The sequence below is a fragment of the Zea mays genome, chromosome 6 (assembly GCF_902167145.1).
Source record: "Zea mays cultivar B73 chromosome 6, Zm-B73-REFERENCE-NAM-5.0, whole genome shotgun sequence".
Taxonomy (NCBI): domain Eukaryota; kingdom Viridiplantae; phylum Streptophyta; class Magnoliopsida; order Poales; family Poaceae; genus Zea; species Zea mays.
The window spans coordinates 142,370,987-142,386,641 of record NC_050101.1 but is presented as its reverse complement, the minus strand read 5'-3'; the positions used below and the strand labels follow the sequence as shown (position 1 = coordinate 142,386,641).

General features: G+C 41.4%; 1 protein-coding gene and 1 pseudogene across 3 annotated transcripts; one reads left to right on the top strand and one right to left on the bottom strand.

The window, feature by feature from the left end:
- Positions 1–216: 216 nt before the first annotated feature.
- Positions 217–14,834, top strand: LOC100283669 (serine/threonine-protein phosphatase 5). Of its 3 annotated transcripts, XM_035959617.1 has the most exons (14): positions 4,866–5,901; positions 6,015–6,110; positions 6,472–6,618; positions 7,052–7,221; positions 7,311–7,382; positions 7,517–7,667; positions 11,016–11,124; positions 11,208–11,325; positions 11,965–12,112; positions 12,360–12,608; positions 13,193–13,318; positions 13,402–13,502; positions 13,710–13,784; positions 14,220–14,609. In XM_035959617.1, the coding sequence occupies exons 3-14, from the start codon at positions 6,546–6,548 to the stop codon at positions 14,277–14,279; spliced, it is 1,452 nt and encodes a 483-aa protein (XP_035815510.1). In that variant the 5' UTR covers positions 4,866–5,901; positions 6,015–6,110; positions 6,472–6,545; the 3' UTR covers positions 14,280–14,609. The 3 variants fall into 3 exon arrangements, with proteins under 3 accessions (NP_001399495.1, NP_001150042.1, XP_035815510.1); NM_001412566.1 differs by lacking the exons at positions 4,866–5,901; positions 6,015–6,110 and adding an exon at positions 217–406 and having other exon boundaries at positions 6,527–6,618; positions 14,220–14,834; NM_001156570.3 differs by lacking the exons at positions 4,866–5,901; positions 6,015–6,110 and adding an exon at positions 217–406 and having other exon boundaries at positions 14,220–14,834.
- On the bottom strand, positions 8,431–8,594 carry LOC111589697 (uncharacterized; annotated as a pseudogene).
- Positions 14,835–15,655: the final 821 nt, after the last annotated feature.

The following is a 15,655-nucleotide window of genomic DNA, read 5'->3' as shown; positions in this document are numbered from 1 at the left end:
AATTATTAAACTTAATTTATGATTGACAAATGTTTATTGTAGCATCATATAAGCGAATCATAGAGTAATTAGATTTAATAGGTTCATTTTATGGTTTAGTTTTTATCTATATAATTAGTTTGATAAATAGACTATATTTAATACTTATTACTAGCATTAAATATGCGATAATGACAGAATTTAGTCTAGATATCAAATGAGCCCTAAAATCTCGCTGATCCAAACGGGCCTTAAGCTCACGCCGGCCCTGTAGGCCTGTACTATACCTGTACGCTTCAAGCAAAACCCTACCTGATCCCACCAGCGTGGTAGAGTCTGCTCAACACCAAACTTCGACGACTGCGCCGGCCGTCGGCCGTCGCTGCCGCCCTATTTTGACCCCATCGCCGGCGACGATAATCGCCAGGTACGCCCTCATCGTGGTCTTCCCTTCCTGCTGTCCGAAGCCGTGCGCCCAAACCCTAACTTACTACTGGTAGGTACTCCACCCCTAGGTCTTCCCTTACTGCTGTGCGAAGCCGTGTGCCCAAACCCTAACATACTATTCGTATTCAGATCTGAATCTAATTGTATATGCATGTAATATGCCTGCTAACTTCGATTGCTTTGCAATTTTTTCGGGTGTATATGTGTATGCCCATGTCCTTAACTGGGTCAGCCCCCGTATTGTGCCGATTATCCCTTTCTGCTGTGCGAAACATGCTGCTGCAAAAATATACTTGAAACCTGCGAGGCTGCGATGCGTGCTTCCAATGGATTCGCTGATCAAGTTCAGCAGTGACACCCCCTAGGACTTCCATTATGTTTAATTGCGTTATAGTTTCTTTCTGGGGTCATTTGGTAGAACTTAAGTGGTAAGCACCTAGCGAAATATTGTTCAGAAGGTACTCCCTTTGTTCCACAATTTTATAGGCATATTTGTTTTTCTTTTGTCTTTAATGTTATACTTTGGCCATTGGTTTCTCACAAAACGTATCATCTGTAACTAGGAAACTGATATAGTTTGGAAGCATTTTGAAATATGAATCCAGCTGTATAATTTCTATGCACTGAACATACTTATAATTCATACTCTCTCCATCTACAAGCATTTGCATGTATAAGAATTTTAAGGCAGATTAAGGAGAAAGGGAAATGACTATGATGCCCCTCAATCAATCACCAACATACACAGATGCAATTAATGCCTTTCTTTTCTATTGAGACCATAAATGGCACGCACTAGTTAACTTTTTAGACACCAAGCTAAGCATCTCCAGCAATCTCTCTAACACCCACTCTGTAAGGGCACGTTCAGCACTGGGCTCTTAGGAGACACCTAAGGTCTCAATCCATGTGTAAGCTACCTTGAGGCAGCATGTGTTCTTGCATCCTGAATCGGCGCTCGTGTAGGTGTCTGGTGCTTCAATCTCTTACAGGAGCCTGGCTTTTGTCTCCAAATAAAAAAATTAACTGGATTATGATGTAAATACATTATATGGTCAAGTGCTTGAAAAAGTTTCTAAATTTACCAATTTAAGCATCTGCGAAATAATTGTTTCCATTGTAGACTGACTCTTGTGGAAAAGCTTGCTGATGTCACATTTGGTTTCTCTCTTTAAGTGTCTATATAAGCATCTTTGCGTTTTATGTGTCATTCCAATAAAATTCAGTCTAGTCACATAAAACAGGGTCAAAGACATCAACACCTTTTTTTCAACACGGACGAACCAAATTTCATTACTCAAGAACAACAGAATTATAGAAGTTTTTTAACGATGAAATAACACGACCACATCCTGAATTCCTACCCAGAAGCATGAACACAAAGGGTTCATCCACCCGGCAAACATGCTCCTACTCAAGCTCCACTATTCTTACCGCCAACAAAGTTTCGACAGACAAACAAATAACTGTGCTTCAAAACAACCCTTATTACACACCTAGTCTGGCGATAACAGCAAACAGACTGAACTTAGACCAAAAGAACACCATCCATCGTCCAAGACACATTCATCTCAAAACAGACCAGGCTAGTCTTCCCCAACCCTGCTATGCAGAGCCATTTTTTACCCTGCCATGTAAAAACCCGTCACCAGTGGCAGATCTAGGAATGGGCTAAAGGGGGTCTGATTTCCTAATGACCAGTGGCGGAGGCAGCACAAGCTGGTAGGAAGGCTCATTTTTATCTCTTTTTCTTCTTCCTCCTCCCTTCTCCTCTACCCTCCAGGCCTCCACATCTTTCTCCAATGGAGTTTCATGGATGTAGGGGGGGGGGGGGGGGCTCTCCCCCTGCCCGTCGCAAGTAATGTGCCACCTTCCATGACCCCAGCGCACTGGGAACTTTGTGACTATGCTCTCTATATGTGCCATAAATCATGCTCTCATATGTTCTATTGGGCTAGAACGTGCCTTTGGACCTAGACTGCAGCAGCCCAGATAGCCCTTATATGCTCCTAAAAATATATTTTTGTTTCCTTTTCTTCTCCAATCAGATGGTTCTGTTCTGGCCAAAGAAGCCATTGCCTTGCCCTGTGCCCCTGATTTCTGTCATCTGCACAAGCAAAAGCAAGACATATTCACATGCCACAACAATGGAGGCTGGCTCATTTTGCAGAGGCCAGCTGTGCTGCTTGCCACACTAGGAGTGGTGTGTCATGGACCATATCTGGGAACAGGACGTGCAAGGGCAGCCAAGCTCTGGTGGATCTGACATCATCACTCAAGCGGCAGTGGTGGGCCCGCCCTCGGACATGTTGACTCAAGTGGTAGTTAAATACAGCCAGTGAGCGATGACAGGTTTGCATGTGCACAACTCAATCGGAGACAACGTCGGTAGGTCCGCATGTGGACTGTGGAGCAGTCAGTGATGGTACCATATGGGTATGGGACGAAGAAGGAATGGCTCGAGATATCCACAAGAAGCGGTGGTGTAATGCTTTGGAGAACCAACAGGTTTCTCACCAAGTAGAGAGCAATTGTGATGGTTTTGGCGAGAGAAAGATTAAGAATGCAACGAAAAATTTGTTGGAGCCGTAGTTTTTGGGTAGGTTAGCTGAAACATATGATCTAGAGATGAACAGAGCTTATCTTGGAGATGCTTTTATGTTGGCAACTCTAATTAGATTAAATTAATGATGTGGGAGAGGTGGGGTAAATTATGCTAGAAATACTAACATTTTTGGACAGATTTGAATGCTAAAAATGTGTATTTGTGGATGGTGGGAGTGTTACATGATTCGGGTGCTGTAACTGTTACTCTGTTAGAGGAGTCAAGGGCCTATTGGGCCTTAGCCCATTAGGGTTAATTAGTCGCTTGCTTAGGGGCCAACTAAGACCTCTCTATATAATGAGAGGAGATGTATCAATCTATGATCAAGCAAGAGATTAGAAGGAATTCCCTTCTCTCTTGTCGGCCGTGGGGAAATCCCTGTGGCCGGCCTCCCCAACCCATCTACTGTTCTCGCACTGTTCATCCACGTGAACTGTACCACACCTCTTCCAAACCAGCAACCCTAACCCTAGAACGATGCACCCTAGCGCCGAGGTCCTGGTCCTAGACCTCAAACCTACCACTCGTACTACCTCCGTAACCCTAGTTCCAACAATATGGTATCGGAGATGCCAGGTTCCGACGATGTGCTGCCAGGATCAACACCACCCACCACCTCCACCGTCGCCACAACTATTGATGCGAGGGCTGCTGCCACCAACCCAATTTCACAGGCGGACTTCATGGCATTCCATCAGCTAATGATGCAGCAGTTCGCCGCCCTCACCGCCGCCATCAGTGGCATGTTCAACATGCCATCCACCACCACCACCATCTTTCCCTTCCCATCTGCCACGACACTCGTTCCATCGCCGATCTCTGCCTTTGTGCCATCAGCGTCAACCATACCTGTACCCATCCAACAGATCGCCTTCCCACACTCTCCATCCTTGATCCCCAGCTTTCCCGAGGATGCTCTTCCTACACACCATCACCCTGCTGCAGGCGCCATCACCACCACCACCACTTCCACAAATTATCCTTCCCCACGTTCGACGGGAAAGATGATCCCGTGAGGAAGGCGATTGCGCGAGCGAGTGCCTGCAAGGTGTCTGCGGCGCGTGGCCTCCTAGTGCGTCGACGGCTGCAGGAGGCGCGTCGGCCCATGCTCGAGGCAACCTTGGTGGTTGACCTCGGCACACGGGGGCGTGACCTCGCCTTGTCAGACGGCCATCAACAACCGCGTTGGGCCGCTGTCTCCAAGCGCGAGCATGGTGTGTGTCCTACGGGCGACAAACTCCAACTCTATGCCATCGACAGTAGGGAAGACGCTCCCTTCCTTGTCATCAACGGGGGCGCACTGCCTAGCGCCACCACATTCCGCTACCGGCTGCCACAAGGGCGCCTTCGCTGATCATTGTTGTGACCCATTCCAGGTGGCCATCCACGTGCTCCCCCTTTCGTCCAGATGGTGTCCATGGGATCCAGGTGGCTGCACACGTGCAGGTCCAATGCGCGGAGGGTGTCCGCCTTATCTTAAGGGGTCAAAAATAAAGAGTCACGACCTAATTCAGGTTCGGAATATAAAATAAGCCGAGATGTAAAAGGCTTATTTTTAGGTGTTAGGTTTATGTCTAGCAGAGTCATCATTAGCGTCATCGTTAGGTTGCAGCTTGAGGACGAGCTCGAGCTGCATGTCCAGGTGGGGTGTAATGTTAGAGGAGTCAAGGGCCTATTGGGACTTAGCCCATTAGGGTTAATTAGTCGCTTGCTTAGGGCCAAGTAAGACCTCTCTATATAATGAGAGATGTATCAATTTATGGTCAATCAAGAGATTAGAAGGAAATCCCTTCTCTCTTGCCGGCCGTGGGGAATTCCTTGCGGCCGGCCTCCCCAACCATCTACTGGTCGCCTACTGTTCATCCGCGGGTACTGTACCACGCCTCTCCCCAACCAGCAGCCCTAACCCTAGAACGACGGCGCCCAAGCCGGGGTCCTGGTCCTAGACCCCAAACCTACCACTTGTACTACCTCCGTAACCCTAGTTCCACTGTAACTTCATTGAAACATACTGGACATTGATGTTTGTAGGGAAGTGCTTACCAATTAAAGTTACCATAATGAAAAATACCAAATATATTGTATAAAAGGTAAGTAGAACATATGTCATTGCTTGGAGAATAGCTGGTGGCTCCTAGACTTGGGTTTGGAACTCCATTTGTATATATAAGAGTAATTGAGAGATGGGCAGTTTTTTGATTTTTTATGTCTTGATTTCATCTGATTGTTGTGACATGAGATTAGGGGACTATAATGTGTTCATAAAATGGGAATGATATTGTGGTGGGGCTTCAATTCTTCCTAAAAATCTGAACTTCAGTGTTTAGGTTTTGGGTGGAAAGGAAGGAAGCAGAGTTTCAGGGCCGAGTAAAGAGCATGCAAAAAGTTTTTTGTAGAAAAGAGAGACCTTTAATGAGAAGGTATCTAGTGGATCTGATGTCAAAATCATATCCTTGGAGTTGTGGGCGATACTGAAAGATGGGCTTGTGATATCTTAATGTATTGGCCTTGTAAGATTACAAGGATTAATAGATTGATTTTAGGTGATATGATGTTACACATATATAGGCAAGGATGGGCGATGGTTTATAAAAACAGAACCAATCAACTGGGATCCTTGCCTAATAGAGGTCAATCTATCTATTCTAGCCATATAGGCACTAGGCCTAAATAGAGGTGTGGAGGCCCAGCAAGGGGCTGCCACACCCTCTGTCTAACAGGTCTCCTGGTTTGTTCAAACAGTTTGTGATGTGGCTCCAGGTGTGTCAGGACCTGGAGTGACTGGGTAAGGGTTGTGATGGTATTGCTCTAGGAGATGGATGGTTCTGTTAGGACTCCACAGGGGGCTTTGTGCTACATAATTTTGCGAGGTCGGCTTCCTGCTGCTTTGCTACTGGTTTATCTTGACACGGCTACTGTCTGCTCTGCTACTGGTTTATCATGATACAACTTCTGACTACCCTCCTGTATTCTGCACTCTAAGTGAATAATTAACTAGGAAGCTGAGCTACCTCAGTTGGTCAAGGCGTCAAGGGTGTGGATGTATGCCCAGACCACACAAGTTCAAGTCTTCGTCGAGGTGTATTTGGGTGCATATTTTCTTATTAATAAAATGGCACCTAGTTCCTCCTAGGTTGGTCTAGGCTTTTAAGTGAATAATTAACAGTGATAGTTCTACTTTCCATCTCTAGAAACTTTGTGATCTCATTAAGTTGTTAATTTCCACTTTTAGTATGTGTGTTATAGTGTAGGCCTGAGTGCATTACAATTCGCGGGTGCATCTTTTGAAATGCTGGCTCAGTGCAATGGTCTACTGTCATGAAACTATGGATCATAAGTTTCATGAAAAGGCGCTAAATCATTTATCTTTCAGTTATGTTTGTGCATGATACTCTTGTACTTAGTTCTTTCACTAACTCATTTACTTTTTATACATGCAGTTTGTGGATAAGGGTCTTTTAAGTCTTCATATGAAACTATCCTTTTGATATACAGCTGAAGGACAATAACTATCATGGATGCTACTGCAAATTCAGATGTGCAAAGGGCTGAGGAATTTAAACTTAAGGCGAATGATGCCTTCAAGGGTGTGTAGGACTTAACCTGATTCTTCATTGTAGGCTTGTAGCTGACCACTAGTTTTTCCCCTAACACTCCACATAGGTCTGTTTTTACTATGCAAAAAGAACTTCTGAGTACCTTACTGTTGTGGGCAAAAGATAAATTCTATTATGATAATATGTCGTACTATTTTTCTGTGAATTGTAATGGTGGCTAAAAAGCAGACAGGGGACATACTATGGTCTGCATGCTAAATATTGCACTAAATTTGAAAATCAGTGTCTCAATCAATGAAAATTAAGTGTAACTTATACTGGATCCACTCACTAAACCATCTAGATCATTATTTGGCATTTTGGCTACTGATGTTTCTTTACACTAAAATTTATCTGGCTCTAATCTTAATTTTTTTTAATGATCTCTTTGAATTGTGGCACTTACTAACACCTATTTCTCCAGCAAACAAGTTCTCGCAGGCTATAGAGCTTTACAGTCAAGCCATTGAGCTGAATAGTTCAAATGCAGTTTACTGGGCAAACCGTGCATTTGCACACACAAAATTAGAGGAATACGGAAGTGCTGTGCAGGATGCTACAAAAGCCATCGAAATTGATTCTAGATATTCAAAAGTAAGTGATGATGCCAGTGCCACCTCTTGCTGACATGGTCTTTTTACTTTTTTTTGTTTCTGTATTTAATGAAATTTTATTCTGTGTAGGGTTATTATAGACGAGGCGCAGCTTATCTTGCCATGGGAAAGTTCAAGGAAGCCCTGAAGGATTTTCAGCAGGTTAGCAAACTGCTCTACCTGTGTACACTGTACATATCTCCTTGTGACCTAGACTACTTATTACCAATATATATTGGCTAGTCAATTCTATTACTTTTGGATATCTATTAAATTAGAAAACAATCTTTTCCCAGGTTAAAAAAATCTGCCCAAATGATCCAGATGCTACAAGAAAGTTGAAAGAGTGCGAGAAAGCTGTCCAAAAGATCCGTTTTGAAGAAGCAATATCTGCTGGGGATGATGAGAGGCGGTCCGTGGCAGACTCTATTGACTACCATATCATAGGTATCAGTTTTTTGAATTCTGCCTGGGATTTGCTCACTAGTTGCTCCATGTTTTAATGTTTTTGGAAGAAAATTGGCGTAACTCTGCCTTGCATTAAAGGGGAGAAGTAATGAATAAATTTTTTTCCTCTAAGGGCAACAAAGCCCCTTGAAGGATCGGCACAACCAAGTTTAACACGTACTGGTACAGCCAAAGGACTAAGACAGTTAGACTCTCATTGCACCTCCCTAAAGCACACTGCCGTTGTTCTATGTCTTCGTTTGCCAAAGCTAGGGATGTGGATTCTTCATTAAAAAAAATCAGTCGGTTCCTTTCGATAGATTCCACATGATGTAAATGCTTTCAGCATTGAAGACACATTTCTTGTATTTTGACACCGTTTTAGTTGCTGCTTCCCACCAATCTGCAATAGAGTTGGAATTAGCAGCCTGGATATGAGGGAAGAGAAAAATGTTCCCACGCAACCACCTGCTTCCGGACTTCAACCGTGAAAGGGCATAGTCATAGATCCAGCCTGGCTTCTTGTTCTCTATGACAAAGTGGCCATCCTCTCCTCGCTAGATTGTTGGATGTTAGAGTTTTGTTTTGAACTAGGGTCCATGTGAAGAGCTTGCATTTATTTTCCGCCTGAATTGGATTTGATAAGAAGACTTGGCACCAGTGGAGGACAAAAAAAGGTGTGTCGGACTTGATGGATAGACGAAGTGTTTCAAATCTACGTCCGGTATCCTAAATTTGTTATGCCCATTCATCAAAACGTATAAGAACATACTAGTACAATGCCCGTCCATTGCAACGGCATACAATCATATTTGATACCCGTAAAAAATAAATTTAATATCAGAGTGAATATGGTCCACATATGAGATATTAAACTGATAAGAACAAATATTACACCTTTTCTTAGTCAAAATCCGAGAAAGGTATGAGTTGAAAAGGAGTTTAACCTCTTTTTATCGGTCACTCGTCCTCCTTTAGCTAGCGAGGTGGTACTATGTAGGAGTACTACGCTGCTGTGACTTCCTGTCTTGTTGGGCTTGGTTGGTTTCTCAAGGCTTATCTGTGGTGTAACGGCCCATTGTTAGGCAAGGAGCAGTGAAGAGGAACAGACCTACGCGCTTCGCACGTGCGCACGACGCACAAAACTGGTGTTTTTAAGTAGTAGAGAATAAGGATTACTATATGTCTGTACTTCTCATTGCCATTCCCTTGATGTTCTATTCTAAGTAGGAAGTTATCCGTGTCTCTATCACTTATTTGAACACTAGACACAACATCGTTGTACACGCCCTTAATGAATCCAATACAACGTACTTTTGAATTTTGTGTTTGTCCAAAGCACATCACTTAACATTCCTTGGTATTTTGTCGTAAGCCTTCTCCAAGTCAATGAAAACCATGTGTATGTCCTTTTGCTCTCTATACTGCTCCATGACTTGTACTATTAAGAAACATTGGTAAAAATTCTTGTATGCTTTACTCTTTGCCACACTTGCGATCTTCATTGCTATCTTGTACTTCTCTATGTTGTCCACACTCCTGTCATGGTACAAACGTCTATAACATTCTTTCTTCTTAATAGCCCTTTGGACTTTCTCGTTCCACCACCAAGTATCTTTAGCTTTGCTTCCATTCCCCTCCACACACCTCTGAGACCACCTTTCGAATGTAGGTTGCCATCTCCAGTTCTCCCAGATGTTGTTTGACTCATCTTTTTTCTTCCAAGTGCCCTAAAAACTTATGACGTCAACTTTTCAATTTCCACCACTTTGTTCTCGTAATCTTGCTTGTTTATCCCTATGGACACACACCTGAAAATGAAAGACTCCACCACAAGCTTATGTTGAGAGAGAACACGCCTCAGGTATTACCTTGCAATCCAAGCATACTTGTTTATCCTCTCTTTCTTGTGAGGACAAAGTCAATGAAAACCATCTGTATTGTCCACTTTCTTTGCGTTGTGACCCTTTCATTTAGTCTCTTGGATGCATAAGATATTTATACACCTAGTCACTGTCTCAACTAACTCCCTTAACTTACCTGTAAATGGCCCTACATTCCAACTAACTAAGCAGATTCTAGTTGGTTCGACTAGATTTCTTACTCTTTGCACTCGTTGTGATGTGAAAACCCTTGCACATGTTCCACTACACCCTGACGTCGATGTAGCACACAATAGAGGAAACAACGATTTGATCATGGCTCACTTGACACTGTGCCTAAATCATGACATGACGCCTCGGATCTCGACCCGGTCCTGCCCATTTAACACCATACCTGGGTTTTGATATTGCGTGTCGCTAAGAGGGTTACTCCCCAACAGATTTCTCCCGGGTTTCGTCTCTATTAGAATGGCTAGGTTCAACGTTGGTTCGCCAAGCCTATCACAACCCTCCTTTGCTAGGGCTTGGGATCTGCTATGTTGAGACAACATAGACGGAGTTAAAGAACCCTCCTTTTACCGACCTTTCAATCAATGGTTCGTCATGGACTCTTTGAAGCACACATGTGTGGAGTTGGAAGTCCTAGGTATTTGTGAGGACTATCTTTCCTCTCCCCTTGGAATGGACACACGGAATTCGATAACTTAGTGTGACCAGTTTGCTATTGTATTGATGCAGTAATGTTGGTTAGAGTTATGTGCTAGTGGGCATGCATTAGCTTTTGTTGAATCATATACATTACAGTTGTGTGTTCATTATGCTTTTGTAAAGAAAATGTGCAATGTGCTTTACGTTTATTAGTTACTGTATAACCCTAGATAGTTCAGAAAAGGCACTGAGGTGCGGGTGTGGCTTGAGGCATATGCATTTACACGATTTTTGGTTGCTTGTAATTCTTGGATTAAACATTACCGAAGCAGGCATCACATTTTTCAATAATGTTGCTCCATTTAGAATGGAGAGTGCTAAATGAATAGGCAGAAGTAAACTTGAGGATGCTTAGTAGTCTTGGCTAAAATTCAAATGCATTGTCTCTGGGTTTTTTATAGCTATTGTGGGTGATTAAGAGTTTCTCTTGCACTTTCTAATAAGGGATATGAGCCTGTCCAATCATCATTGGCTACTTTATTAAAAAACTATCCCTACTTGTGAGTGTTGACTTATTAGTTCCCGTCCAACTATCATGCTACAGAAACTTAATTATTTTTTTTTGTGAATTATGCCATCTTGCATTGTTCCATGGAAAGTTTGAATGTCTAATTGTCTATACAGTATACAGCATGTAAGTCTTGAGCTTTCCTTTTTTTTGAGTGGGTGGAGACTTCTCTTATTTGTACAACTTATGTCTGCTTGTTTCACATTCTATGATTCTAATTAAGGTGCACAATTCTTTTTCATTCGCTAGAAGTAGAGCCACATTATGCGGGACCGAGAATTGATGGGGAAGAAATAACGATAGAGTTTGTCAAAGCAATGTTGGATGAATTTAAGAAGCAGAAATGCATACATAAAAGGTACAATCTCTCATAACGGGACCTATTTCTTGTTGTATTTATATGTTTTCTTAGTCATTTTCTTCATAAACTTGTCAATGCAGATATGCTTACCAGATTGTGCTAAAAACCTTGGATTTGCTGCGATCGATGCCTTCCCTTGTTGATGTGGATGTTCCAAACGGTGGACATTTTACAGTTTGCGGTGATGTGCATGGCCAGGTATTTTTTATGTTTAACGGGTGCATCGCTTGAAGTTATTGTTTAGACTTTGTTTGCCCCATTGTTTTGTGCATACTTGCTAAGAGAAGGACGCAAAATGACTGCATCACTATTAAAATATTATCTCAAGCCACCTCCTTACTCATCTGTATTTGAAACTGCCTATTTTCTATCTTAGTTGCCCACCTACAAATTAACAAACAGATTGGTCTTGTAAAATAAAATATGGCAGTTATGGAACATGTTTGTATCTCTTTTTGATGTACGGTATTGAACTATTAATCTATTAACATAACATAGGGGTGTTTTGTTTCTAGTGAGTAACTTTTAGTCCATCCATTTTATTCCATTTTAGTCCTAAATTGCTAAATACAGAAACTAAAATAGAGTTTTAGTTTCCGTATTTAATGATTTAGTGACTACAATGAAATAAAATGGAGGGACTATAAATTAGTCCCTAGAAACCAAACACCCCATAAAATAGAAAAAAACTTGACATTTTTTTACCCCCCACCCCACCTTGAGGGGATTGGACATCTGGAATAGTGGCTTCGCTTGGCCTGGCTAAACTTTGTATTGCCATATGGTTCCTTTAAGCTGCACTGGTTGGCATGACTAATCTTTTTTTTCCCTGTGCAGTACTTTGATTTGCTCAACATATTTGACCTCAATGGCCTTCCATCAGAAGAAAATCCTTACCTCTTCAATGGCGATTTTGTGGACCGAGGATCTTTCTCCGTTGAAGTCATACTCACCCTTTTTGCTTTCAAGTGCCTCTACCCAAAAGGTATTCTCACATTTTGTTGACTCCATGAACTGGACAACATTCTGCAGTTTGTTTCCTCTTTCGAAAGGTGCAGGAGTGCTTCATGTTTCATAAAAAAAAGGAGAGACCTAGAGGCCTCTCCAAGATCCAACCCACCCACAATATTGTTACTTGAGCAGTTCTGGTGTTATGTTAACTTTTGATAAAACATGGGCTTGAAGTTGTAGTTTTACTAATATTGCACTGGCAAATCTTTTTAATTTTCCAGCTATGTACCTTGCAAGAGGAAATCATGAAAGCAAGAGCATGAACAAAATATATGGCTTTGAGGGGGAAGTGAGGTCAAAGCTGGGTGAGAAGTTTGTTGAACTTTTTGCTGAAGTCTTTTGTTGGTTACCTCTTGCCCATGTCATCAACAACAAGGTCTTTGTGGTTCATGGAGGGCTATTTAGTGTTGATGGGGTTAAGCTTTCAGACATTAGGTCCATTGATCGTTTTTGTGAACCACCTGAAGAAGGTACGATATCCTATTTTTTCTATACTTGGTTAATGCTGCTTATTTGCAACTAATGTTATGAAATGATTTCCTACTGTGGCAGTTCATCTGCACTTGATTTGGCTGTTATGTGTTTGACTGTTTGTCTACAGCGTTCATGGTTTGAGTTTTCTTTTTACTATCTTTTTAAACCACTATGATGATATACTGAAGCTCCAGATATACTGGAGCTCCATTACTTCAGCTTGCTGCAGTATCACATGATGTAGATTCCCAATGTACTTCTCTTCATGACACATGACTGCTTTCCATTAACTTGGAGTAGCTGAACTATGGACTTGAAGTCAAAATGTTGAACAATGTTAGCTATTATTTTTAAAAGTGAAGCCAAATTTCTATATGCTTTACCATTGAAAGCACCCATGTGTGTGCACTATTTCCTAAACTGGATTTAATTCCTGGGCGAGGTAAGCACCCATGCCAAGTCGTGGACATCCCCTACCACCCCACCACTCAGATTTCAGGATGTATGATGATGGCATCTTTCCATTGTCTACTTAGCAATGATGGCATATGACACAACGTGGTGTTGCTCTTTATGGCAGGTCTAATGTGTGAATTACTATGGAGTGACCCTCAGCCTCAGCTTGGAAGAGGTCCAAGTAAACGTGGTGTTGCTCTTTCCTTTGGCGCAGATGTGACTAAGAAGTTTTTACAGGAAAATAACCTGGGTAAATATTGTGGGATCTCAATTACTGAAGGAGAATTTACACGTGAATTTTTTTCATCTTTTGTTTTCTTAATGAGTTGCCAGATCTTATTGTCCGGTCTCATGAAGTAAAGGATGAAGGCCATGAAATTGAACATGATGGAAAGCTTATAACAGTCTTCTCTGCGCCTAATTACTGTGACCAGGTATAGGTGTTGTTTGCTTATACTACCATTTGCATTGTTATGCCATTGAATGCTGATTGCTTTTCTTGATGTGTCTCGTTCATTGAGGCAAAAAAAAGTTTTTTCTGGTCAATTTTCTTCTGTTTATTTGTTTATCTACGCTGTCAAATTTATGCGCACTATTGTATCATGCTGGTTTAATCTTGTGAATTGCATTTTTTGACACAGATGGGCAACAAGGGTGCATTTATTCGCTTCACAGCTCCAGAAATGAAACCAGATATTGTTACTTTCTCAGCTGTGGTGAGTAGTTCTATTTTCTTTTGTTTTTGTTAACTCTGGATCACTGGCACAAGCTGTTTATGTGAGAAGTCTCGATTGAAGCTTAAGGTTTAAAGATATACTAACAGAGTCAAAAACTGGACACTGCCTGTTTTTAAGAAAATTATCCAGTTCGTGTTTACGTGACCTTGAACTTTTAGTGGAACATTTGTATACACATTTCGTTAGAAATTAGGATCAGATTTCTAAACTAACAAAGATGCAATGAAAAAACTTAAATTGTTAGGTTCCCACTTTCGAAACACCTTTACATTTTACTTCTCATCGAATGCATTTCCTTATGGTTGGCTCTTTGAATATCCTTTTATCATGTTCCTGTTAAACTTCTTTGCACCGATTTGATTAGCAACTGGATATCTGATTGAGGGGGTTTACGCTTGCTGGTGTATCTTGCAGCCACATCCTGATGTGAAGCCGATGGCATATGCAAATAACTTCCTCAGGATGTTTCAATGACAGAATATAACAACATTGTTTAGCAATTTTTATCAGATGAGTCTGTTGTTTGTCAGCTCCCAATTCACATTTCTTGCTAGGTTTAAGTATATGCTCCCTTGTACAACAAATCAAATGATGCAAGGGATTCAACTGTCGATTTACTTGGATGGTACATCCATTTTTGTGCACGAGTTGTGATTCTTGTAACTATCCGTAAAGTCTTAGATCATTAGATTTTAGTTTACTTGTAAAATTGCTAAATCGTCATTTCCTGTCTTGCTTATCAGTGAGTTACACACGTTTAGTGCTTTTATCAAATTACATGTGTTTCAGCGGTACAATTCCTAATATCTGAGTAATCCTTCCATTTTAACCCACAATGTTCTTACATAGTTTGGTATCACTGGTCATTATTCTGGTCATGTCTGAAATTGTGAACTAGGATCGACTGTGTAAATGACATGCGTAGATGCTGTAAATGTTCAGACTGCAATTTTCTCCGTTTTGTCGCCTGTTGGCGTAGGCTTGTGGTGCAGGCCTCTGGTTGAGGTAGGGTCTGGTGCATTCTTCTTTAGGTGCTAGTTCTATTCTGAGTTTGGCAAGCAGAATAGTCTTCATTTTTTGTAAGAGTACCATAAAGAACACGTTCTGTTTAATGTTTGGTCGGAGAGTATGCCATTAGATTTTACTCATTTATTGTGTGCCACTGAGTGGTATATAGGTATATTTTTGTGTGGCATGTATATGTATATTTTTTATATGACATGTGGGGCCAGTGGCATATAAGGAACGAGTATATTTTCAGATGGCATACAGGGAATTGGCCCACTTTAGGGCTTGTTCGGTTCTACCCTAATCTATATGGATTGAGGGAGTTTCAATCTCTAGTAAGTCAAAATATCTTCCAATCCGTATCAATTCTCTCCAATCTATATGGATTGAAAATAACTGAACAACAGTTGATTTGGTGACAAGGGAATTGAAGGAGAAATGAACTAATTTTCTCCTCGATCTCCAATTCTCTCGTAATCTCTGGTCACTAAATTAGCTCTAAGGGTTAGTTTGGGAATCACATTATCCCAAGGAATTTTCATTTTTCTAAGGGAAATTAGTTCATTTTTCCTTTGAAAAATAAGAACTCTTGAAAAAATTGAGCTTCCAAACTAGCCTAAAGTGTGGAGGGAGGAGAGCCCTCGTGTACGGTTTTTTAGAGGGTGGGGCATCCTAATTCTGTATGTTATATTTTTGTATGACGACTCTAGGTCCGTTCTATTTTTAATTGAAAACCAAACATTCTTTTTGTTATTAAAATCAAACATTTAGAAAATAATAATAGAAACACTCTATTGTCCTCCACTACTATTCAATCAAACACACGGGTTTTCTACCCTAAG

Excerpts from the sequence above, each read along its gene's own strand:
- LOC100283669 (NM_001412566.1), top strand. The coding sequence starts at position 6,546 with ATGGATGCTACTGCAAATTCAGATGTGCAAAGGGCTGAGGAATTTAAA. Across the intron at positions 6,619-7,051 it reads GGCGAATGATGCCTTCAAGG|CAAACAAGTTCTCGCAGGCT; the intron begins GTGTGTAGGACT and ends CTATTTCTCCAG. Across the intron at positions 11,326-11,964 it reads GCGGTGATGTGCATGGCCAG|TACTTTGATTTGCTCAACAT; the intron begins GTATTTTTTATG and ends TTCCCTGTGCAG.